Consider the following 26,537-nt stretch of genomic DNA (forward strand, 5'->3'; position numbering starts at 1 on the left):
ATTCGTAACCATAAATGATTGGCCTGCTCTTAGTAACATTTCAGGACAGACGAACAAGGGATACAATGCATGCACACACTGTTTAGATGAGACTGAAAGTAAATATTTGGGAAAAAGTAGGAAAAATGTGTACCCGTACAATCGCCATTTTCTTCCGCGCAGGCATGCCTTAAGGAAAAAAGGAAAGCATTTCAATGGCGAGGCAGAAACCCGTCCGAAGCCTGTCTCCCGTAGTGGTGCTGATGTATTTGACATGGTCAAGGATTTAAATGTTATCTTTGGAAAGGGTCCAGGCAGTCGACCTGTTCCGAAAGACGCCGAAGGACACGCGCCCATGTGGAAGAAGAAATCTATTTTTTGGGAGCTAGAATATTGGAAAGTCTTGGAAGTCCGCTCTGCAATCGACGTGATGCACCTGACTAAGAATCTTTGTGTGAATATTCTAGGTTTTCTGGGCGTGTATGGGAAGACAAAAGATACAACAGAAGCACGGGAGGACCAGGAACATCATAAAGGACGACACGGCAATCATCCAGGGAAGTTTGAAGGGCCTGCCAGCTACGCTCTTACGAAACAAGAGAAGGAAATATTTTTTGAAGCCCTATTCAGTATCAAGGTTCCGTCTGGTTTCTCGTCGAATATAAAGGGAATAGTAAATATGAAGGAGAAAAAATTCCAGAATCTAAAGTCCCATAACTGCCACGTGCTTATGACACAATTGCTTCCGGTTGCATTGAGGGGACTTCTACCAGAAAATGTTCGACTAGCCATTGTGAAGATATGTGCATTCCTCAATGCAATTTCTCAGAAGGTAATGGATCCAGAAACTTTGTCAGGGTTACAGGTTGATGTGGTCGAATGTCTTGTCAGTTTCGAGTTGTTGTTCCCACCATCCTTCTTCAATATTATGAGGCACCTCCTCGTTCACCAAGTTGAAGAGATTAGAATTCTCAGTCCTGTATTTCTACACAATATGTTCCCCTTCGAGAGGTTCATGGGAGTCTTAAAGAAATATGTTCATAACCGCGCTAGGCCGGAAGGAAGTATCTCAAAGGGCTACGGGACTGAGGAGGTCATTAAGTTTTGTGTTGACTTTCTTCCTGACCTTAAGCCGATTGGTGTTCCTGAATCTCGGTATGAGGGGAGGCTGACCGGAAAAGGCACACTAGGAAGGAAAGCAACGGTGTGCAGGGACAAGATTTCTTTCAATCAGGCACACTACACAGTTCTATACAATTCCAGCTTGGTGGCTCCGTACATCGAGAAACACAAGAATGTTTTACGAGAAATAAACCCGGGCCAGCCCGAGTCCTTGATTACACGTCAACACATGAATACCTTCGGCAGTTGGTTGCAAAGACATCTCATGAGTGACACCACTGTTGGAGAGCAGCTGTACTTGTTGGCCAGGTTACCATCTTCAAACATCTGTACATTCCAAGGGTACGAGATAAATGGGAATACATTTTACACGATCGACCAAGATAAAAAGAGCACCAACCAAAACAGTGGTGTCCGCTTCGATGCAAAAGACGAGAATGGGCAGACCACCACATATTATGGGTACATAGAGGAGATATGGGAACTTCACTATGGACCCACTTTTAAGGTCCCTTTGTTTCGGTGCAAATGGGTGAAGCTCAGCGGTGTACAGGTAGACGATAAGTACGGTATGACAACAGTGGATCTCAACAATCTTGCGTACATGGACGAGCCATTCGTCCTAGCCAACGAGGTGGCTCAAGTTTTCTACGTGAAGGACATGTCTAGCAAATCGAGAAAAAGAAATCAACAAAAGAATACATCAACCGAGGAGCCAAAGCGCCACATAGTTCTTTCGGGGAAAAGAAACATCGTGGGAGTGGATGACAAGACAGACATGTCAGAAGATTATAATAAGTTTAAAGAAATTCCGCCCTTCATAGTGAAAATTGACCCAAGCATCTTGCTAAATGATGAAGATTCTCCATGGCTACGGCGTAGAAGAAAATCACAGCACTAGATGGCGATGTTGGCGATATTTAAACCTGTAATGTAATAATGTATTCTTCATATGTAGTTCCCAAGACAATCTCTACATTTATGTAATAATGAGAACCCTTTCCCCAACACTGTTAGAGGAGATGGAGTCTTTCACGGGCTTGCAGGGAAATTTTTCCGAGGCGCAACTTCCGAAGATGTCGTAGGGCGTGTGCACCAACGACATCTTCGAGATGCTGCGCCACGGGAGATTTCCCAACCCTTTCCTCCATCCATGGGGATGAAAATCTCCCTACCTGCTAGGTTGGCTTGTTGATATGCTTGCCAAGGCGTATCGATGCTCCTTTTATAGGCAAGGCGCCGCTTCTACTTTGTCTTGTTCCTTCGACAGGGCATCGTGCGCTACATGCTTTATCTCATCGAGCAGTGCGTCCACCCACACGTCCTTATCCTGCCGAGAGCTTTAGTCCCGGTTGCGCCCACCAACCGGGACTAAAGGTTACCGACACGTCCTTATCCTGCCGACAGTTTTGTTAGATGACACAAAAACCACCTTTAGTCCCGGTTGTACCCACCACCCAGGACTAATGGTTGCCCACACGTCAGCCACCCCCCAGATAAGGCCCTCCTAGATAAGCCTCCCCCAGATAAGGCCCTCCTAGATAAGCCTCTCGCAGATAAGGCCCCCTATCTTTTGTCCCGGTTTGAGCCCCCACCCGGGATGAAAGTTTCCCGCGCCACTGCGTTACCGTCTTCCCGTCATTTTTTCACTATATATATGTAGGCTTGGCCTCCATTTACATATCACATCTAGACTCATATCTGCAAACCTCATCACTCTCTCCCATGGCTTCCATCGTATCTCTAACACCCCGGGAGGCGGAGGCGCTTTCCGCCTCGAACTACCCCTGCCCGCCGGGCTACCGCGTCCCGACCGGCTGGTTCCTGGGCGTCGGAGGCGTACCGGTCCCTCCTATCCCTCTAGGTGTGGCGCGCGAGATGGCCATCACGAACCACTACTACTTCGAGCTCACGCCAGAGCAGCGGAGGAACCCCAGTGGCATCCCGACTACAGCCCGACTTGGGACAGCTTCTTCATCAATCGGCGTGAGAGTGCGATTGACAAGTACGAGGAGGACGGCCGGCCTCGTTCGAACTTCAACGAGGCCGGCCGTCGGCTGTGTTGGCGCGGCCGGACTCTCCAGAGCGTCATGGCCTACCGTGGCCCCCGCCTGCGCAACCCTCAGTCCCAGCCCACGCATGCTCACCCGCCGAGGTTCGACAACCGCGACCCCGATGCTAGCGACGATGACGTCGGCGACTACGATGACTACAGTGGCGACGTTTATAGGGCTAGGCACGACTATGACTGAATGACTCCAACATTCGAATCTGGCCATGTATCTTAATTTTCAGTTGAGCTCTGTACTTTAATTCCAGTTCAATCGTAATAAAATTTTATTCCCGCCCTTTTCCTCCCGCGCGGCGTCGTGGCGGGAAACTTTCTCATCATCAGGATGAAGCCACCGACAACGACTTTATTGAAAACAACCGACAACGACTTTATTAAACTAAAACAACCGACAACGACTTTATAAACTAAATTTAAACTAAAACAACCGACAACGACTTTATTGAAAATACAATTAAAATAGATAAACGACTAGTCCAGTCTCTACTCGTCGTCGGAGGTTGTCTCCGTCCAAATGTCGTCCCACCGAGGGTCGTTTTCGGCCCAAGTTGTATTCGGGTTGTCGAGCTCGAACTCGGCGACGGCCCGACGGTGGCGCCTGTTGGACCTGCGCTGTGCCCTAAGGTTAGCGAAGAACGCGTCGGTGTTGTCGACATCGTTGGGGAACTGCACCCTCCACTAGCGCATCAACTCCTCGTCGTGCTCGGCGATGGCGATCCGGCGCTGCACCTGGCGGTGCCGGCGACGGTCCTCATCGTGGACGAGGCACGGCGCTGGCGCGAGGAACTTCGCCTCCTCTAGCGATTCGACATCCGGGAAGTTCATGTCGTGCCGTGGCCGCCGAAATCGCCACGCGGCCGCGTCGTAAGCGCGCGCCGCCAGCTCCGGCGTATTGTACGTGCCGAGGGTGAGGCGGAAGCCACCGGCGCGTATCTCGGCGTAGAACCTACCGCTCGGACGCGCTCGGACGCCACGGAAACCGGACGACCCGCGACGGCGCGGCGGCATCCCGGAGATGAATGAGCGGAGGCGGCGGCGACGTGTGGTTGCGCGCGCACGCGGCGCTTTATATAGCGCACGCGGGGCATGGCACGTGTAAGGCGCGGCTACACGTCGCACGCCGGCGGCGGCGGGGCGAGGCACGTGGAAGCGGCGGCGACACGTGGCACGGGGAAGCGACACGTGTGGCACGGCGGCGGTGCAAAGTAGAAAAGAAACAGAAACGGGGCTGATCCGTGGCCTTTTTCATCCAACGGCTCCAGGCCGTTGGATTAAAACGGCCGGAGCCGTTGGATGCTAAGTCCCACGGATTAGCCCCTTTTGTCGCGGGTCCCCGCGACAAAAGGGGGTGGCATATATAAGGCATCCGCGTCGCGGGCGAAGCCACCACCCGCGACTTGGAGGCCAACCCTAGACGAAATCGCGCCGCCAGGCTGCCGGATTGTTGATCCGCCGCCGCCGCCATCTTACGGGCCTCGGGGAACACCTCTGCGCCGGCCGCGCCTCGGGCCCTCCTAATCGAGGGCACCGACCTCTTTTCTTCCTCAGCACCGGCGGCCTTTTTCTCGTCTCCGGTGACCTCGGCCCTTCCCCGTCGCCATCGAGACCTCCAAAACATTCACGGTGAGGTTCTCGTTCTCCTCGTCCCCTTCTCGGCCTTCCTCCCCCTCTCAATCGCTCCGCCAACGGTGACCCGTTTATCCTCGCCGCAGGACCTCGTCGCCCGCCGCGTTCTGGTGACCCCCAAGACGGCGCGCCACCACCTTCTGGTTCACCGCGGCGAGATGCTTCCAACGCGCCCGTCGTCGCTTCCTGGAGCAGCCTACAACGCCCGCGCGCGCGCCATGCCGCCGTGGTGACCACCGTGGCCTGGAACGCGCACGGCGTCGAACGCCTTGCGTGCAGCCGCAGACGCTTTGCCAGCTCAGTCGCCGACGTAGCCACGGGCCCGCCCGTCAGCCTCTGTGGCTAGCTAGCCTCTCGGTGAGAAACCCCCACCAGATCTAGATCTAAACGTTTTTGCTGTTAGCCCCCTGCAACCTTTTCAGTTTCAACCTGCGATCCCTGTCCTTGTTGCTTTCATGCATAACCCCCTGCATCTCTGTGTATCTAACTCGGGGTCCTCCCCCCGTATGAAATGTTTTCTGGGTCCTTTTCTAATTTAAATAAAACCTGTTTTATTTATTTTAAATAATAAAAACCACTATGATAATAACTTTTAATTGGTAACTCAAATGAAAATGTTTTATATATGAAAATTGATCAGAAAAATGAGAGGAACATGAATATGACATCCATACATCTGTTTGCATCCCGCATCATGTCGCGACGTGGTAGTTATGCATGACTTCATAAGACAGAGATCCTCTACCTCACACCGACACCCGACGCCTCACATGGTAGTTTATTAGTTAATTGGTTAGTTATTAGGTAATTACTTAGTTAGTTAGTTTTGTAAGTATAGTTATAGTTAATTAGTTAATTGGTTAGTTAGGTAATTTGTAAGTATTTTGTATAGTTAATTAGATTTTTGTATAGTTATAGTTAGTTGATATACTTAGTTAGTTAGTTAATATGGTTAGTTAGTTAGTTATATAGTTAGTTAGTTAGTTTAAGTTTTTTGTAAGTATTTTGTATTTAGTTAGTTTAATTTTTGTTATTTAAACCTATGTTAGTTTAATTTTAGTTAGTTAATTAGTTTTTAATTTTTTGTGGTCTATGTAAAAAAGAGAAAATTTATCTTGTAAAAGAATTATAGAGGCACGACGCTGCAACTCCCTCTCCCTCTCGCGCAATCGCCCTCGTCTCGTGCTCCCTCTCCCTCTCGCGATCACCCGACGCCGCAACTCCCTCTCCCTCTCGCGCAATCGCCCTCGTCCCGTGCTCCCTCTCCCTCTTGCGATCACCCGACGCCGCAACTCCCTCTCCCTCTCGCGCAATCGCCCTCGTCCCGTGCTCCCTCTCCCTCTCACGATCACCCGACGCCGCAACTCCCTCTCCCTCTCGCGCAATCGCCCTCGTCCCGTGCTCCCTCTCCCTCTCGCGATCACCCGACGCCGCAAATCCCTCTCCCTCTCGCGCAATCGCCCTCGTCCCGTGCTCCCTCTCCCTCTCGCGATCACCCGGCGCCGCAACTCCCCTCTCTCTCCCTCTCCTCTACCTCTCGCGATCACCCGACGCCGCAACTCCCCTCTCCTCTACCTCTCGCGAACACCCGAGCCTCCTCTGCCGCAACTCCCCTCTTCTCTCCCTCTCGCGAACACCCCCGACGCCGCAACTCCCCTCTTCTCTCCCTCTCCATCTCCTCTTTTGTCGTTACTCACGTGAGCACGCGCGAACCTGGCGCCGCGCCCTCTTCTCCCTGCTCCACGGCGCCTTGGTTAGGGTTAGGGTTTGGTTAGGGTTTAGGGGGCCATGGGTTAGAGAACATGTACTTATTGATTTAATATTTTGCAGAAACAATGGATCCTCCATTCCATCGAGACTTCGAACAGGAAGACATAGTCGAGGACATAATCCGCGACGCCAATCTAGAAGACGACCGAGAAGACCACGGATTCAGTGATGGAGAAGACCATGGCTCCGGTGATGGAGAAGACCACGACTACGGTGATGGAGAAGCCGACGGCTCCGGTGATGGCGAGGTATACGATCACTAGAGGCATTAATGGAATTCTATATGTACATATGTATATAAATTAATTAATTTTTATTCTCTTAGGCCTCCCAAGATAAGTTGGAGAAATAAGGCCCGGCAAAGAAGTTGGGCAAAAATGACCACTGGACAATTACATCTATATCACCTAAAGGCCAACCGATGACACCCGCAAGTGCCGCAACGAAATTTAAAAATCAGTGCGGAGTTCTGGTTAGGGATCGCATCCCGATCACTGTTAGAGAATGGAACAAGAGCAAGAAGGTGCCCGAAAGTGAGGTTGCCGATAGGTACAAACGCTCGCTTTTTGACGACCTCATGGCACATTTCACCTTGCCAGAATTGGGATCGCAGACTGAGATGAACAAGCAGGGGAGCTAGTGAAGAAGTGGACTCTTGAGAAGATGGGGGAACTTTTCCGGGCGTGGAAGAACCGGTTATGGGCAACTTATAAGGACGAGAAGAAGCCTCCAAAATTCGAAGGCTATCTATCGAAGCAGGAGCATAACTGGGAAGAATTTGTGAAGTACAAGAGCTCAGAGGATGCTATGGCACTGTCAAAAAAAAACAAGAAAAATGCAAGCGAAAAGACACATCACCATCATATGGGGCGAGGGGGCTACCAAGTAGCCATGCCTAAGTGGGACGCACAAGAGGCTGAGATGCAACGGAATGGGATCAGTCCAGAACCCATCCGAGAAAACTGGGACTTGAGGGCTCGGAATTGGTTCCTTGCGCATGGCTATGAGTATGACATGAAGACAGGGGACCTTGTTGAAAGTGACAGCAAGGTTAAGATACCTAGGGAAAAATGGCTTAAAGTGACGGCAGATATTAAATCGGGAAAATTAAAGTTTGCTCCCGATAGAGAGAAAGACTTGTTGACGCTTGTCCTCGGTAATCCTGAAAAGGGAGGACGGAACAAGAGGCTTCGGCCCTAGTATTCCATGGTCGCTTGGGTTTCCGGACGACGCGGAGACTTATAGAAGCCGAGCGAGAGCAAAACAACGCCAGCTGGAGGTGCAGAATGACCGGATGGCCGAGTTCCAACGCCAACTTGACCAGCAGCAGCGGGAGATTCAGCAGTAGCAGCGGCAGATTAATGAACTTAGAGGACAGCGCGAGCCAGACAATACCGCCGGCATATCTCAGCGGCGAAGCAGCAACGTGGCTGACTCGGAGGCCCCGCCTGGCTACCCCGTGGATGGAATCAAGGAGCAAACACCTTGTGATCTCCATGAGGTGTTCAGGGACATATCTCTTAAGGTGGCGGTCGGCTATGTTGTACCTGCATTAGGACCTGAAGGTGAGCCGGCACTATGGCGTGGCAATGAGATTCCAGCTGGCTATGCTCGTGTCGAGGTGGATTCAGTTGTACCGACGTTTGAGTCATTGCAGCTTGAAATCCCGGGAGGTGAAGGTCAGGTTACACTCGGAGACGTACTGGGTGAAATCATTCTTTGGGAGAAGAAAAACATCAGGCTTCCAGGCTGGGTACCCCCTACTAGTCGTCCCAGGTCACCATCACCTCCTCCAAGTGATCGCAGGCCACCATCACCTCCTCCGACTGGTCACATGTCACCACCATCACCCCATGGGTACGACCACCACATCCCTAGTCCATCTCCATCTCCAGCGCCGCCGCCTGCGCCCACTAAGACTCGGCATGCACCCAAGCGGAAGCGTTTCAAGAGTCCTGTCCGCAAGCTGTCGCCCCTCCCAACAGTACCAAAGGTTCCTCCCCCCCGTCCTTACGATCTTACTATCGAGGAAAATGAGGCCGTTGCAAAGAAGGAACTGTATGAACATTTTCATAAGGAAAAACCTCCAGTGCCAGCGTCATACACCGAGAAGCAAAAAGCATATGCTCTTAATTTTCTGAACACACCATCGCAATATGACTTACACGAGAAGAAGGATGACTATACACGCACACTTGCGAGGGTAATTGAGAAGAAGGATACTGCTAAGAAGGATAGTGCTAGCACGGGCAAATCATCAACTACAAGTGTAGCCGGGAAGAAATCAAGTTCAACAAGTGCACCCCTCAAGGCCAAGCAAGCAACGACAGCAAGCAGAAAAAGAAAGGAAGTTCCCCAGCTCGGAGAACAGGCCAAACAATCGATCCCACCACTCAAAGTGTTAGATGTTCCCTCGGTGTACCAGGGACATGGTGGTATCGATATGGAAGAAACCCTGAAGCTAGCGGCTCAAATGGGCTGTACTGTGGAGGAATTGCTGGGTTCCCAAGATGGTGCACTACGCATTGCTGATATAGCCCCTAAATTTGTCTACGGGGTCGACTTGGTCAGCAAAGAGCGGCTGCATCAACTGCCAACGCATATGCGGAATTTGCATCAGTGGTACCTTGATGCGTGCAAGATGGACCAAAGATACATCGTGGCGAATATCCCAGAAGAATATTACTTCCGAAGGGAGGATCTCCATATTGAGATTTCCGAACTCTGGCAGTTATTCAATTTTGAGGCCCTCAACAAATCTCTCATGAGTTGCTATTGCTTGTAAGTTGTTAACTACATATAAGTTCCTGTTCATTCAGTTGTTCATGTTCATTGCATATACTCATTATATCTTATGTGCTCTCTTATGCAGACTGAAGATCAGTGAATGCAGAAGTAATAAGATAATCAATATTGGGTTTGTTGACCCAGATAAAGTACATCATGACACGGTAAGGGATAAACCCGTCGAAACGGGAGGAAACCTACTAAGGTTTATAGGGGAGCAACATTTCTGTGATTTAATACTGTTTCCTTACAACTACAGGTGAGAGTCTTACTGATCTGTTGTGCACATTCAATTTTTCTTACTCGATGTTAAGTGTAATTCATGACGTATATATATATATAAACATGTGCAGTTTCCACTAGATTCTGCTAGACATTCAAGTTGATAAGGGAATAGTTGAAGTAAGGGACCCATTGAGTAGAGGCCTAGAAGGGTTCCACGACTTGCAGAAGTTGCTCCAGAGGTAATTTCAATCATTGCCGCGCTTTATCTTTCGTGAGATATCAATTAATTATCCATTCATTCAATCATTATTTTGCCTGGCAGGGTTTGGAGAGTTTTCAAGAAGAATACTGCGGGTAACTTCGCAGAGAAGCTAACATTTACTCCTGTACCTTGCGCCCAGCAGCCACAGGGGACGAATCTATGTGGATACTACGTTTGCGAGTCCATTCGCATGTTAACCACTGAGAAGCACAACCATAATAGATTCAATGTAAGCAATAACATTCACAACTTTAATTTACTATCGTCAATATTTCGTTATCAAGATTGATATAGTCATATTCATCTGATTTTCCTATATAGGTCGACTTCATGCGGGAGAAGCTCCAACCACAAGAACACCTACTAGGAATTACGGAGGAAGTGGCGGGACTTCTGATGAGAGAAGTAATAGATGACAACGGCTTGTTTAGTCTAAATAGGCGCATCAAATGATCCCCATGTAATAGTTCGAATATACGACGGGCTTTAGTCCTAGTAGTCGTGAGCTCCATGTATATGTACGTAAGGGGAATCTACGAATAGACTTTTGCTTCCAATATTTGTTTGCTCGATCTATATATAATGAATGAACGTGTACAGCATACAAACATATGCAAATTTTATTTTTAAATGAAAAAATGAAATAAAAGGGGGCGGTGGCGGGGGGGGGGGGGGGGTGATGCACCCCTCAAACCCTAAAGCAGCAGCTTTCCGCGCGCGCCACGTGGACCACCCGCGACAAAAGGGGGTGCCCCCTGCGCGCCCCGCGGCCGCCACGTGATGGGCCTTTTGTCACGGGTGGTAAGCGACCCGCGACAAAAAGTGGACCTTTTGTCGCGCCTCCGTTGTCGCGGCTGGCCGCCCGCGACAAAAGGGTCTTACGGCCCGCGACATTAGGCCTGTTTTCCAGTAGTGGTCAACAAAAGTACTTTATGAATAGGGTTTGGTCTATGTCTTTGTCGTCAGAGATTTTCTTAAATCTTAGTCAGTTCAGTTGCACTTTCCGGTAAACTGCAAGTCTACAAGCAATATTCTAGATTTACAACTGAAGGGTCCATCCACCAAAGTGTTAGTTCTAACCACAACCCACAGTGCCATACCACAATCCACAAAGAATACTGATGATTTAAAACTGAATGATAGGCAGGAGGGTTTGTTAATAAGATGGAAATGATTGGCGTTGACAAGGGTTTCAAATCAATAGGGAAAAAATGTTGCTCAAATGCATGGAGAACATTGAAGCCAAAGGCTTTTTTTGTGGACTTTAGATGGAAATAGAAGTACTTGTTCCTCAAGAGATGGATGAACATATACGAAAACTCATCCGTGCACCTGGGCGCCGGTGAGCCCATTTTTTAAAAAATTTGAAACTTCCAAATTTAAGTCTACAAAAGATCTGCAAAAAAATACGTAGATAGAAACATACATAAAGGTTGTACGACAAATTTTTATTTAAAAATACGTTATATTTTGGGAGATAGACTGTCAGAGATTTGTTTATTTCTGTAGCCCAAAACATTACGAAATTTCTACTGAAATTTCTGGCGGACATACGGACCAATAATGTATATGTATCCACGAAATAAATTTTAAAATTTTCTAAAACTTAAAATTACAAAAAAAAATTCAAAAAAGGGCACACTGGGGTGCACCGAATTCGCTCTCTGAACATATGGATACTACGTTTGCGAGTTCATTCGCACGTTTACCTCTGAGCGCAAGGATTATAGATACGACGTAAGCAATACATTCACAATTTTATTTTATTATTACCCACACTTTTTGTTACCATCATTCATATTCATATTGACCTCCTTTTTTTATATTGTTCGAGGCCATGCGGGAGAAGTTCCTACCAGAGCAACGCGCAATTGCTGTTGCAAAGGAGCTGAGTGGTTTTTTGAGGACAATAGTTGTAGACGACAAAGAATGATTTAGTGTAGCTAAGGGTCATTACTCATGTGGGTCCGTGTAATCGAATAGACGGGCTCTAGTCTCGGTAATTGTGATCTCCATGTAATTGTATATATATGCTCGATCGTAAGACAAGTTATCGTATATATATGTACGAACGTGTACGCGTTGAAATATACGAAAACTATTTTGAAATGAAGAAAGAAATAAATAAAACACAACAAAATAAATTCTCTGCCGCAGGACAGAAATTGCCTAAGCTCATGCCGCGGCAGAGACTCTTTAGTTCCGGTTCGTGTTACGAGCCAGGACAAAAGGGGTGCCCCCAGCGCGTTCCGTGGCGCCTACGTGGACAGTCGTTTGTCTCTGGTAACCGGGCCGAAACGTCTTTAGTCCCGTCTGCCTAGTCCCGGTTGGCCAATCGGAACAAAAGCCCTTACGGGCCGGGATAGAAGGGCATTAGTGTATCCTATTCCGCATAGAACTGTACACTGCCCGGCCTTGTCGATCTGGATCTATTGACGGTGTAGTAGAATTGAATCAAGTACTGCAAAGCTCTCGCACTTCTCGGAAAGTCGAGCAGAGGACTCCTCGCCAACATGCTCCGCACGATGGGTTGAAGAGGACGAAGCCGCGGCAAGCCGGGTAGGTTGCGTAGCGGTGACCGCACCAAGGAGGATGTCAGCATCATTCAAGCAACTGTATGATGAGATCGAGAGAGCCCTCTCGCTGTCCCGGGCTATGTTCTCCAACCTTTTTTAGAAGAAGATGGTAGTAGCACTCAGTGAGGGGGAATGAAACATCCCCTTCAATGAACTTTCCTCTACCAGCCAGATTTCAAATGTCTTGTGAACTTGTCTCAGAATCGGACGCAGCATGCTATCATACCAGCAGTTCTGCAGGCCGAGTACCACTGGATTCCATTAACGGCTACGCCTACTGTTTGGTCCATACCATTCTCAGATTCTGATTATCCCTCCAAATAAAGCAAAATTAAGCACCCGGAGCGGACGGTTGCCCAGCATCATCAACCTCCATCTCAGCTTTGCTGCTCCATGCATTCGTGCTTCCATGCATCCTCACGTAGGTTAGGATTCTCTGGTATCACATACATTTCCGACACCTTCCACTCGTAGAATGGCATATGTTTTATGAGAGTGAAACGACCGGATCTCCACGTACGGCATTCTTACATATGTAGAGACTGGGAAACTAAGAGCATTTTTTCCTAGCATTTGGGAACAATATTCTACAGGGACCAAGTAGCTGAGAACTTGATGCAAACCATGCATATATGATTCAAACTTTTACTATTACAAATACCAGTCATCCACTCATGCGATCTTCATCACCAACCAAAAGTACTTTATGGATAAAAGTAACACATGTATGCACATTTATTGAATGGAAAACTAATTGAATTAGATATGATAATTATTGTTCTAGGATATCATTTTAAGCATAGCCGTCATTGAGAAAGCGAGATAATATGTATCCAGTACTTACAACGTAAATGATCATATGTCCAGGTATCAATTCCAGACACAGCCCACAATCCACCCCTGAAACGGTCATATGCAGCATTTGGTTAGGCTTAGGAAATGAAAGGATCATGTTGAAATATTCTTCGAATCGATGAGGTTGCGATGTCCATGGAGAAAAATAAAACCAGAGACATTTAACTATAGATTTGGAGCATATATTTTTCCATTTAATTCTAGTGTGGACAATCTGCATATATAACCTGCTAATGTTTACTTGTTTTTTAATCAAAAGAAACATTAGTGTTTTTTAAGAAAAGGAATAAAAGAGTACAAATCACTCAAAACTGAAAAAGAAGAAGAGGAGGCAACAGGTCAAGCATTCCAATAAAGAAGAGCATAGAACAACACCACCACCACCACACCCGACTAAATGGAGGAAATGATAAAAGGAAAAATTAACTAGAAAGCAAAGACCCTACTAACGTTGATAGTATCAATGTAGGAAACATGAGGGGGGCTCTCGACTTCCATCATCATCTTATTCAGCAAGGCGGAAGCACTATGAACTTGATCTTCTTGTCGCCACCCGACAACACCCTCGAACAAGAGAGGGGTATCAAAGAGAATGAGAAGGTCCACGATGGATCGAACTCGGTAACACAACTTCAAATGGGAGAATCAGCCTCTTCCGCCACTTCCATGACCAGCGGAATCAAAGTGCACATCTCGACAGAAAAAGAAAGAAGCACCAAGCAACAAGGAGCAGCAACCAATACCATCTACTGCCATCGTGGCCATCAAACTGGCAAGCCGCACGCAAAACCAATACATCAACAAGAAGAGCGGGGTCAGATAATCCAAGATGTCCCCTCCAGGGAGAGTACGATATCTAGAACACCATGGTCATTCGAGCCAAATCGAGGACAATATCTGATTGATTGATGATCTGCAGTTCTAGTTAGTGACTTGAACCTGATCGATTCAAGGGACACCACGAAAGGAGATGGCAGCATCAGTTGAAAAATTGCATCAATTACATGGTGTCATTTATCGGTGGGTTCACGTTGCACTCCAGGTCTTTGGTAGAGAAACGTGGGAGTGAGCCATCGCCGTCCCGAGCTCTGCTGACGTAAATTTGGAGAAGAAAGACGGCAACCATCAATGAGGAGTAAGGCACCGTATCTGTAATGGACTTCCTATGTAGCCAAGGTTCAGTGCACCTCCACTCACCCCCCTCATAAGGCATCTGTCAATAGCGCCAAATCGGGTTTATGGGGCATCGGCATAAAGGGTCGCATGTGGCAGTACCTTGATCTATTTTCTTTTGTTCTTCATAGATCTAGTACCATATAAGCTGCCCAACATGATTATGGTCATATATGTAATTCCTATGTGGTGGATCTTTATTCTATGATTTAATATATGAGACTGGAACTTATTATGTGTAAGATGTATTGACAGATGCATATCATGTTCCCCGTTCTTAAGTACTAGTTCTGAGCCAACTTGTATGCAAGAGCATGTGTGCGGAGAAGTGTGTATTAGATGGAGTAGCATGGTGGTAGTGATTGAATAGTAACAACAAATTCAAGCTCTACTATGGTATTTATCTTTCTTTTGTGCCTCATTAGGGATAAAGTGAATTCATGTGCTCCAATTATCTTGTGACTGCTTCATAATTTTGTTTGGTCAATGTAGCATATTTATGATTTAAACATGATGTCAAATTACTTAAGGCTATACTCTGTTGATTCTTAATTCAAGATTACTTGGAGTTTTCCCTTTCTTAAGGAGTATAAGAGAGATGTGTTGCATCATCTCTATGTTAAGACGTGATACCCATATAAATGCTTATCAAACACATGTTGAAGTTTCACTAATATTATATCTTTGATGAATTGTTTCTGTCCACTATGACCCAAAAAGAGAGTAGACAATTGAACCCATGAACCCCGGTCCATTTTGAACCATAAGAAACACCTTTCCAACACAACTCACACTTGGCATTTTCTACCATTTATTCGAAAATACGAAAACACTTTTTCCACTTGCAAACACACAAAATCCAAAAACAACCATCTTTTCATTGTCATTATCTTGCTTGTCTAGTTTACTTGCTTTACTTTAATTTATTTATATTTATATTTCATATTACTGATACGGAACCTTGTACTTGACAACCACACGGTGAAGTTGAGGTCACAAGACAAAAAGTTTGCTTTGCAGGTTGCCATAAGAGGAGAAGGAGAATCAACTCTTTACCGATTCCCCAGGAATTCGATATGAACCCTAGAGTCACCCTTGTGGGGAAAATAAGCATTCTACAACCCTCTGCACTTGGAGTCCCAATGAGTTCGTAACATGGAGTTGTTTCCATCAGATATGCAGCACATAACCCGTATCGTCGATTTACACTCATTAAGAACGAAAAACACCCATTAGCCGATAAAAAATTTACGTGATAGATAACCACTTTTTTTGTATTGTGGCTACTTAGATAATATTTCAAATATAGTTTAGGTTTTGATGTCATACCTAATATCAATCAATCCAATTTCTACAAAATCACACAAGTAGAATGTCCTAATTATAGAACACGGAAAAAACATTTTAATATCCAAACAATAATGAAGAAGTCATGTTATCTTCTCTCTTTTAAAACAAGTGGTGGTAAACCTTTAGAATGACCCAGAAATTCAAACAAAGACTTTAATAGTCAAATGGGGCATATTAAAATGTTATTCCGCCTTAATTTGGGAAAGTCATTTTATTCCCTCTCTTCAATATTTCAAGTATGGTAGAATGATTATTCTTAAATGCCAATAAGAATCAAAATAGTTGAAATGAAATGCATGTGGGGGGGGGGGGGGGGGGGCTTGTTTTTTAGGTTCAAACTACAGAAAATATGCTTTAAATATTGTAACAAAAGTAAGCTTATACAAGATTACCGATCAGCAGGATGATGCCGTCTATACTTTGCATATATGGAGCTTGCCATCATATAATGAAACATAAAGTCAATTTTTATAGATTCTATTTTGAGATGAAATCGTCATAGAGATGTTACAGATTTATTTCTGAAGCAAGTACATGGGCCATGGATGGGCCAACCAGGGGTGTATCGCACAATTCCGGATCCATCGCTGGCTCCTGTAGCTAGACCTAGACTCCCTCCAAAAAGAGAAAAAACGTAACCCAACAGAAACTGCGGAAGACTGGTATGGAAATACGAGACCCGGCCGTATCCGGCAATTGTTCGAATATTTTTGACTACCGAATAGCGTCCCAAATCCTTGGGTTTGGTCGGCAAGTCATACACTTGAATTACTGGCCGACTCGAATCCTTCCCTAAAACACGCTGGCAGCAGTATTGCGCACGAGTCAAGCAGTCTTAGTATATAGAGACCACCCTACGTACGTTCCCTTGATCCCTTCCCATGCATATTGCTCTTTCACATAGTAGTATTTTTCGCTTTCTTCGAGCTCCAAATTAACCGCCAATCATTCCGGCGGATAGAATCGATATAATAATTATGCTAGAGCAATGGAATCGTGCCCAGCAGCAGCTGATACAAAACTTGAAGACCTTCCAGAGGTATGAAATGCAGATTTGCTATTCAGTCGTCGACTGAACCATCTTTCTGTCATTGTTCGATTTTCTGTCGTACCATTAGACGGTCACGCGAAGGCCTCGCTGTTTTCACGGGCTGGATATCTTGTCCCGATGGTGGGAGTCAGGTTAGTGTTTGGGCGGCAGACCTGTGACTGAGGGCCGCGTGGTGATTGGTGAACAACGCGTTATGGCAGTGATGTCGTCTTCGTTTTGGCGGCGCTCAATGCCCTATATATGATTTGAGGTAGAGAGTCAATATCAAGGGAAAACCCTTGCCTGCTGTTTTTCTCGACCAACGGCAGTGATCTTGTTCCAGCCTGGTACGATTGTTTCATTTTCGACAGCGGCTCTGTTTCTGCGGATGGTGCCGCGTCTTCTTTGCGCTTTCTTTGTCCAAAGTTACATTTTGTTCGGCATCACTAGGTTTGTTTTCGTAGCATTGGAGCTTTGCTCCATCTATTGTCGTCATCTTATTTATTATTGTCACTAAACAATAAACATGGATGCCTGTAGGACGTTGTTTGCAGGATAATTTCGTGCTTGGGCATGGGGGACGCAGCTCGTGCGTCCGCGTCGTGCTCCGCCTTCCTGCGGGCATGGGGGAGACATCCTCATCTAACGTTCGACGAGGACACGCTCCTTCTCCGACGAGAACCAGCAGCTCCTCCACCAGACGCCGTGCTCCTCCTGCGGCAGCAAGACGACCTCGCGAGGTGCTTTGTCCGGCGCGTGGACGCCGTCATGGCGCGACACCAAAGCAGCGGCGCCGCCGCGCTAGACTCGCTGATCATCAAGTTCACCTACCTGCTGGAGCAGGATGCTCCGTGTGTGAACCGCTGGGTGAGCTTCGCCCTCGCGTCTACAACCACCAGGCGCCTCAGGCTCGACTTTCAACCTCAGGGCTGCTACAGTCCCGACAGGCTCAAGTACGACTTTGATTTTGCCTGCTCGCTCCTGTCCGCCGGGACGCCGGCGGCCGCCGCGCTGGAGCACCTCTACCTACGGCTCGGAAGCTTACGGGCCCCCAAGCCCAAGCCGGAGCTGACCAACCTTGTGACCCTGGTTCTCTCCTGGGTGCGCGTCACCGGCGAGGCCCTTTCCCAGCTACTCTCCTCCTGCCACAAGCTGCAGAGCCTGAAGCTCAAGCACTGCGAGGACCTGGACTATGTCACTGTATCGTCACTTGCTTGTCTCAGGTCTCTTGTTGTGTCTAGTTGCTGGTCGATGAGGAAGATGGACATATCGGGATCTGCCATCGAGTCCCTGCGGCTTGACGGCCGACACATGCCGGCGAGCCTGCTTTCCGGATCAGGACTGCTTCGACCCGCCCTCAACGTGACAAATGCCATGTTTGATCTTGAGTACTTGATTGGCCCCGCCAAGGCTGAGGCCACTGCTGACACCACGTCGTCGCACCTTCAACTGTTAAGCCTAGCACACCTCATGCCAGGGCTGGAGACCTTATCCATCACCTTAGTACGGCATACCAAGGTTAGTTCACCATTGTGTATTAATTTCTCCGTAGCTAGCGTCTTCCTTTATTCCATGCAAATTAGATATCATTCTGTCGAGGTTCCAAAATATAATATGTTTTGGGAGTTCAAACTTCAAAAAAGAATTATATTTAAGACTAGGGGGGGGGGGCATATATAAAATTTAACAGTAATGCTACACCTACTAACAACCTTCTATGGAAATTTTTTCTTGCGAACTGATGTGTCCACTCATAATTGGTGCCGCAGATTTTTTTAGCAACCAACCCCCATGTTTCATCTAAATGCATGGTTCCACGTCTATCTTTAACAGTCATTCCCTTCCGTAACACTTCGTCCGTAAGTCAAGCATTTCCGATAATTTAACGGCATAAGCTCTGCTTGTGCAGGTAGTTATGACATGCCCACACAACGCCGGTAACAAATTCCGTCACCTGAAGCGCGTGTTCCTGGAATTCTACATGCTGCAGCTACGTGATGCAAGAGATGAATTTCTCTTTATGTACCCGTTTCTTGACGCAGCGCCCGCACTGGAAGCGCTTTCCTTGGATGTAAGTTCTACCCTTTGCTTGATCTTACTACTGTTTATTTATTATTACTATAACCGATGTATCCTACTTATTCCTACATATATATACCTATTAACTTACTAATGATGTACGTACGAAAACGCATCCAGCTGACGCGTCATGCGCAAGCTTTCTACCCAAGCAGAATACAGCAACCACCAGGTGGCTATTTCAGGAAGCACCAAGGGCTCCCGCATCATAGCCTAAAGGACGTCCACATTACCGGGTTTATAGCAGATATTGCTTCCCTGGAACTCGCACTCTACATCATAGATAAGGCGTGCACGCTTCGGCGTATGACGCTGGATACCAGACGGAGCAGTGACGAGGATGGTGACGATGGCGATGCTCTTAGTCGGAAAGCTATTGCCAGGTATATCGTCCCAGCAGTGCTATCGGGTTGTGGCGTACTATGGTACAAGTAGTGGCCGGCCAGGCGTGACCGCCCAGCTCGATAGGGCTAAATCATTGGTACATGATATTGAATGGGATCATTAGCAATATGTACATACCAGTTGATATTATATGCGATATTTGAGCACACCCATGTAATTCATCTCCTAAACCATTTATCCAATTCACAACGTCTTTATTGTGCGTTTATCTCAACAATAGCTTCAAAACTAGATCATAGGTTTCTATGTTTGGATGATATTTCTTTGTGGCAGTCCTTGCAACATTTATAAACTTTGACTGTCAAATTGACAATGAACAATTACCACAATAATAGTTCATTGCTGTAAATTGTTTTTACATATTTTGAGGCGTTGCTATCGGTGGTGAGTGACGAATATGCCATCGAGGGTACCTCACAGCTTGGAGAGAGAGAGACAGAGAGAGAGAGGTGTGAACGAAAGGCGGGAGCTATCGGGACGGCGAGACACAAATTACCTAGCTTCGGATCTCGCAACGGTGGCGAAACCCTACGTGCTGCTATAATTCACTATAAGGGTAACAAGTGCGAGATTAAAATGAGAGGATTGGTCTCAAGGACTCCTAAAATCCAACTTATAAAGGCACCAAGACCTAGGGTTTACAAGGAGTAGTCCAAGTCGTACCTATCCTGACTAGGCACAACTTGACGTACACATAAGCATCCGGCTAATCTATGTCGGTTTCGATCCGGCCAACTATGTCGGTGCGGATCCGGCTAGAGCTTCTAATCCTGAACTACCCATCTTGGTCAATTAGCAACTGAACCGTCCGGTTGGGCCATAGGCCCATCCACCATCTGTAGGTCACCTAGGCTTGCTAGAATTGGACTACGTCGTTAGTATACTCCTGAAGTGTATCCACAACAGTAGCTCCAGAGTCATTCAAGATTCACATGTTCTTCCGCCTAGCTCAGGTCACACCGTGTCTCCGTCTTGTATCTTCAGAGCGGACCTGCAAAGAATCTCGAAGGACTCCTGGAACTTGATGGGTTCTGCCTAAAGTCTTGGGTGGAATCTTTTCTTCTTCTTTAAAGTGGTATCCAACGATTAGATCCGTGAAATATTCTTTTCAACGGTCACTTCGCAAAAATTTCGTCTCTTTGAATGGAATTTAAAGCGAACCGACCCCAAATCTGGGGCAAAATTTTGGCTTTGCCTATCTAGGTAGTTTCAGTAGTAAGAAATCTTCACGGTCAATTCTACTGCCAGGGTTTTGGACACGTGTATCCAATCCAATGGTCATGATGGTTGCGTTATGACCACAGGATATTATACACGAATCTCCACCGGCCGCCTATAAATACTACGCTAGGGAAGGTCATTCTCATTTCCTCCCATTCTTTATTGCTTTCATCTTCTCCGGCTAGCACCGCCGTAGAGATCGTAACGTCGCTGCACCAGACTTCTGCCGTCGTCGAGCCATTGTGATGTGTTAATCACGAGTTCATCACTCTGGTGAGCCACCACACCAAAACCTCTATTCATCAGCGTCTAAATCCACTGCCGTAGCCATTCCGGTTCGTCTTTCCTGCCGGAGACAATTCACCAGAGATCTTAGTGGTAGCTAGGCCTTAGGATTTTGTTAGTTTCAATTTCTGCCATGCCTTCATAATTTACGACTAGATTTTTACTCTTTCTTACGAACATGCAGAAATGTCTTGTCCTTCTCCCTCTTCGTTGTCCAGTCCTTTAGAGGTTCCACCTATCTCCACCATAGCTCCGCCTTTGGTGAGCTTCAATCAGAACCCGAATCCAGGCCAAGGTAACGACCAATCATTAGAAGGTCAGGAAAACATGTCGGATCCGGCAGATCAGGTTGCTTCTTACAAAATGAAGTAGAAGGTCGAGGAGGTCACCAAAAATCCAAAGCCTGTATTGGTGAGGGAGAAGCAAAAGGGCAATGTTGGCCATGAAGTGTAGCAGAAATAGAACTCCGAAACTTAGAGGATGAGAGTTTTTTGAAGCCCGGTACATGGCGGGTGGTTTGGTGAAGATAGTAATGAGTATTTGTTATTGTATCTCAAATGTTCATATTAGTTTCGTGCCATGCTATAACTGTATTAAGCGGAAACATTGAAACACATGTGGTATTATAAACAAATAAAAGGGTCCCTAGTAAGCACACAGGTGCATAACTAGTTCATTATGGTCAATCGTTGATCGAGGTTTCCTGATCATGGAAATACACGTCATTGACAATGAGATCATATCGTTTGGGTAAATGACATGATGGACATACCCAAAACATAAGTATTGTAATGCGATCAGGTCACATCAAGTTCAATGTTACGATGTTTCTAAAAAAACGTAATGACATAATCCTTTGATTGTGACATCATATCTATTCACTGTCACCAGAGGCTGCTTTGATTGCATCAACTGTCACACCGTAATAGGGTCACTACAAGAAAAACCTTCCATAGATACATTTTACTAGAGACACTTCCTACTTTCTCTCTTCAAAAATCACATAGAGACACTTTGCATTTTGTAGTGGCACTTTTTAGGACACTTAAGAAATAGTCTCAAATGTAGGGACGTTAGTTGAGATATTTCTGTAAGGATTGCAATTTCCATTCTAGATACAACTTATGAGACACTCCAAAGTGTCACAAATAAGTTATCAAGAGGCAATCCGTGAGACACTCCATAGTTGTCTTTTCTTTTTATCTAGAGGCAATGTTTGAGGAATTTTGCTGGTTCTCTAGAGATATTTGTTCTATGTATCAACATATACTTGTGAAAGGGTGAGATGGTTAATGCAATAAGTCTTAATCATTAAGGTCATGAGTTGGAGGATTGGTTTTCACATGGTTTCTTCACATTTATTTACTCCCGAGACACAATATAATGCATCTTTATGTCTTCTAAAATGTAAAGACATTATTACTATTGTCCTTAGAACGTAGAGACACTGCCCATAGTGAAAGTTTTGAGACAATATGGAAAGTGCCTCTATGACTACATAAGAGCAATTTAAGTGTCTATATTGGTCCAAAATAGTGTCTCTACATGCCAATTCTCTTGTAGTGGGTGATCATAACAGTGTAGTTGGGTATTCCAATGGGATGGGTTTAGGCGTATGCATCAATAGCGGGATTTTTTCATCAGAGTGAAGGAGAGATACAAAGGGCCCACTCGGTGAGAGTACATCCATGAAATATGTGCAATGTACATGTGACTAGGTCATAGGGATGGAATCACACATAACGAGTTGAATAGCCTTGTTGGTAACGAGATCAAACTATGTATAATCATACCGACAATCGTGTCTCGGACGAGTGCCGGTATCGAAGGAACAAAAGTAGTAGGACTCAATGTAATGGTTCAAAATGACGATCATATCTTCGTGGAATACATAGGTATCACTATGGTTCTCCAGACCCCCCTTGTGATCATGGCCCGGAGAAATTGTCTCGGTCATGTCTGCGTTACTCCCAAACCATAGGGTAACACACTTAAGGGTTCAACGAAACTCAAGATAGTTTTGGATTCATCGGAATTGACAGAGATATCCGAAATAGGGTTCCGGGGTTGTCTGAAAGGTGTTCGGAATAGTTCGGGAGGTGTCTCATTAATTGCAATTAAAAGATATGTTTAATATGTTCATTGAATGAATTAATATATTATCAATGTTTTATTAATTAAAAATATGTTCTTAAAGAAAAAAGGCATCCCAACCCTAAATGGGCCCCATGTGCCAAAGTGGCCCAAGGGGAAGGGAGGCCGGCCGGCCAAGGGGCCAAGTGGGTTCTCCGATCGGGGTGGGGGGGTGGGGCATCGCGCGTGGTAGGAGCTGGTCGGCGGCCTCCTCCTCCCTTCTTTTGTCCAACCTTGCCCACCTATGTGCCTGATGACGTTGGGACTCTAGAGCAGAGTGTTGTGGTCAGCAAAGATTTTTCCCCACGAGGGTGACTCGGTGGTTTATATCAAACTCTCGGGGAATTGGCTAAGAGTTATCTCTTTTCCTCTTCTTCTAACAATGCTGCAAAGTAAATAAGTTGCCTTGTGACCCCAACTCCACCGTGTGGTTTTCAAGCACAAAGTTTCGTATTAGTAATAGTAAATAAAAGAAGTAACCAAAGTGAAGTAAACTAAATAAGCAAAGTAAACTAAGTAAATGCAGTAGAGAAATAGTTGTTTTTGGTTTTTGTGTGTGATTAAGTGAACTAAATATTTTTGTATTTTCGAATTAAAATATTGTTGCAAATATAAAGTAAGATAAATGTAATGCAAAGGTGTTTCTTATGATTAAAATCGGACCGGAATTCATGGGTTCACTTGTCTACTCTAGTTTTAAAGTTGTAGTGGATAATAACAATTCATCAATGAGATAATATTGGTGGAACTTCAATATGTGTTTGATAAGCATTCATATGGGCATCATGTCCTAACATAGAGATGATGCAACACATCTCTCTTATACTCCACAAGAAAGGGAAAACTACATGCAATCTTGTATTAAGAAATAACAGAGCATAGCCATAAATACTTTGACATGATGTTTGAATATCAAATATGCTACCTTGAACAAACAAGATCAGCACTTTTGTCACGTGAAGAACATAACACATCTATTCACTTTATCCCTAGTGAGGTAGAAAAATAAAAGACAAAACCATAATAGATCATGATTTTTTTTCACTATCCAGTCACTAAAATCATGCTACTCCATCTAATACACACATCTTCCCACACATGTTCTTGCATACAAGTTGGATCATAATCAATACTTAAGAACGGGGTACATAATATTCATCTATCAATACATCTTACACATAATAGATTCCAATCTCATATCACAATATCATAGAATAAAGATCCACCACATGGGAATTACATATATGACCATAATCATTGACATGGGTATACCCTATCGGGTACCCACTATTGGTATACCGGGTGCGGTTCAGTCGAAGGCACATGAAGCCCATAGTGCAACAAACAGTCAAAGCCCAAGAAGCTAGGCGTATAATTCAAGGAAAGATCAAAGAAGGAAACTCCAATTTGTAATATTAATAGACTAGAACTCTTATGAGACCTCGCCTGGTTGCATATATAAAGCTAGGCAAGGGCACCCCTTGAGAGCACGTAAGATCATAGACGCGATACTAGACTAGACACAACTCCTCCTATGGTGGCACCCTGTAAACACATCTATCATGTACTGGATTTCTAGCAGGATGTAGTGATCCTCCACCGTGGGGATGTGAACCTGGGTACCTCATGTGCCATCTTGCTCCCGAAATCTTCAGGCCCGCCTTTCCCTAAATGTTGTAGGCATAACACACACATTATACTTGTAATAGAAACTGCTATATTGGTAGGTATGATAGACATTGGATTTGAGTTGAGCTTGGAAACAAGTCTATGCTTATGTAAGAATTCAAATCTTTTGGCTAGCAAGAGGTCTAAAAGCATGCAATAGTATCCATAGACTATTCATTCATCATGAAAAAATGATACTTAAAATTAAACATCTATGTATACTAGCAATAAGTAGCACTAAATAAGGCACATAACAAATCATCACTCAATAGAGCATGTGAAACTAGAAATAACATACAGAAAATAAATTTCAGCTTTTAGGCATTACTCTTCTTCTTTTATAATCATGCAACTTAATTTACTTTGAATATTCATAGATAGAGAGGTTGGTCCATTATCTCATGCATATGCATTATGAACACTCAATAAGATGGTCCTTTCATTTTAAAAACAAAAATAGACACAAATAAAACAAGGACACTTTAAGTTTTTGCGAAAATTCTATGTTGCTCAAAACAAGAGTTTAGAGGTGCTCAAACCAGGAATTTTTTAATGAGTCCACTAGGGTATCATGGGAATTCCCAATATTATGATATTCATCATACTTTAATTATCTTGGTGTGATATACCTCCATTCCCTATGAAAAAACTTCAACACAAACTTCTCTTCCCATTCTTTTCTATGGGGTGACATTAGAGGTACAAAAAAAATCATGATTGCTGCTATTTTACTCAAGAATAAAATTATATCTTCATGAACCCAAGAGAGCATAATGTTCTACTCACTCTATCATATCAAAAGTTCCAAGTAAAAATCATTTTGATACTCAAAATAATGGATCTAACATATAAAGGCAGAATTTGTCTAGAATTTTTGCTGCAGAAAACTTATGTTTTAGCATGACCTAGACACATCAGGAATTTTAGCAAATTTATGTACATATATAGGATGAAAAGTTACAGCTACTGTGAATTTATCAAGATTTAAGTAGTTAACAAAAAAATCATAAAAATCATGCACTAAAAAGTGCAGGGTAGAAAACAACAACTCCATATTATGTTTTTAACTTTAAACATCCAAATGGGTAAAAAATTGATACTTTAATTAAAAACCAGAGGGTAAACTAAAAAAATATGATACAACAAGCATGAAAAATAAAAACCAAATATAAAAACATCTCGGGTTGCCTCCCATAAAGCGTTTTTTATAGCCATATAGCTAGGCTTACTTACTTGTTTCAAGTGTCATGGAAATTCTGTGGTAGCATGAAACTTAACATTCCCTTCTTTAGAATCAATGATAACTCATGTTGTTCCAGAAAAGGTCTTCCAAGAATTATAGGACTAGAGATATTTCTCTCCATGCCCATAACAATGAAATCAACATGCACATATGTCATAGGCAATTCAACCATTACATAATTTACTTTTCATTAAGCCTTTTTGGATTGAATCATCAGAAATTAATAAATTAATAGAGCATTTTTCCATATTTTTTAGATTAAGTAATTCATATAGCTCTTTTGATATGATAGAAACACTAGATCCTAAATCTAGAATAGCATGATGTGTTTCTTTGTCAATAGATATTAAGATCTTGGGGATCCACGCATTCCCAAGCTTAGATGGTATCATAACCTCATTATTGTATCTCTGAATCTTCTCTTTAATGACATGGTTAGAAATATAGGAACCAAAACCAACACTATTGACATTAATAGTGGGATCTTTTGCAAATTTCTCAAGTACAGCAGTAAATTCATGCAACCTACATTTATCAAGATCTAAAAGTGGTTACCTTGCTTCACTAAGAATTTTAACTTCTTCAATTTATTTATCATTATCAAGCATAAAAGTTTCTTTTTAATCCATAGCATTCAAAGTTTCCCAAGATTTGTCTATAACTTCTTGCACATGTTT

General features: G+C 44.7%; 1 protein-coding gene and 1 long non-coding RNA gene across 2 annotated transcripts; both read left to right on the forward strand.

Annotated features, from left to right (window-relative positions):
* Positions 1-9,580: 9,580 nt before the first annotated feature.
* Positions 9,581-10,247, forward strand: LOC127338884 (uncharacterized). Its single transcript, XR_007874534.2, has 3 exons — positions 9,581-9,819; positions 9,903-10,071; positions 10,164-10,247. It is a non-coding gene; the product is annotated as an uncharacterized lncRNA (long non-coding RNA).
* Positions 10,248-17,399: 7,152 nt separating this feature from the next.
* On the forward strand, positions 17,400-21,115 carry LOC139838277 (uncharacterized). Its single transcript, XM_071827674.1, has 4 exons — positions 17,400-18,344; positions 18,736-18,897; positions 19,026-19,288; positions 21,001-21,115. The coding sequence occupies exons 1-4, from the start codon at positions 17,400-17,402 to the stop codon at positions 21,113-21,115; spliced, it is 1,485 nt and encodes a 494-aa protein (XP_071683775.1).
* The last annotated feature ends 5,422 nt before the right edge of the window (positions 21,116-26,537 follow it).

The sequence above is a fragment of the Lolium perenne genome, chromosome 3, assembly GCF_019359855.2.
Source record: "Lolium perenne isolate Kyuss_39 chromosome 3, Kyuss_2.0, whole genome shotgun sequence".
Classification (NCBI taxonomy): domain Eukaryota; kingdom Viridiplantae; phylum Streptophyta; class Magnoliopsida; order Poales; family Poaceae; genus Lolium; species Lolium perenne.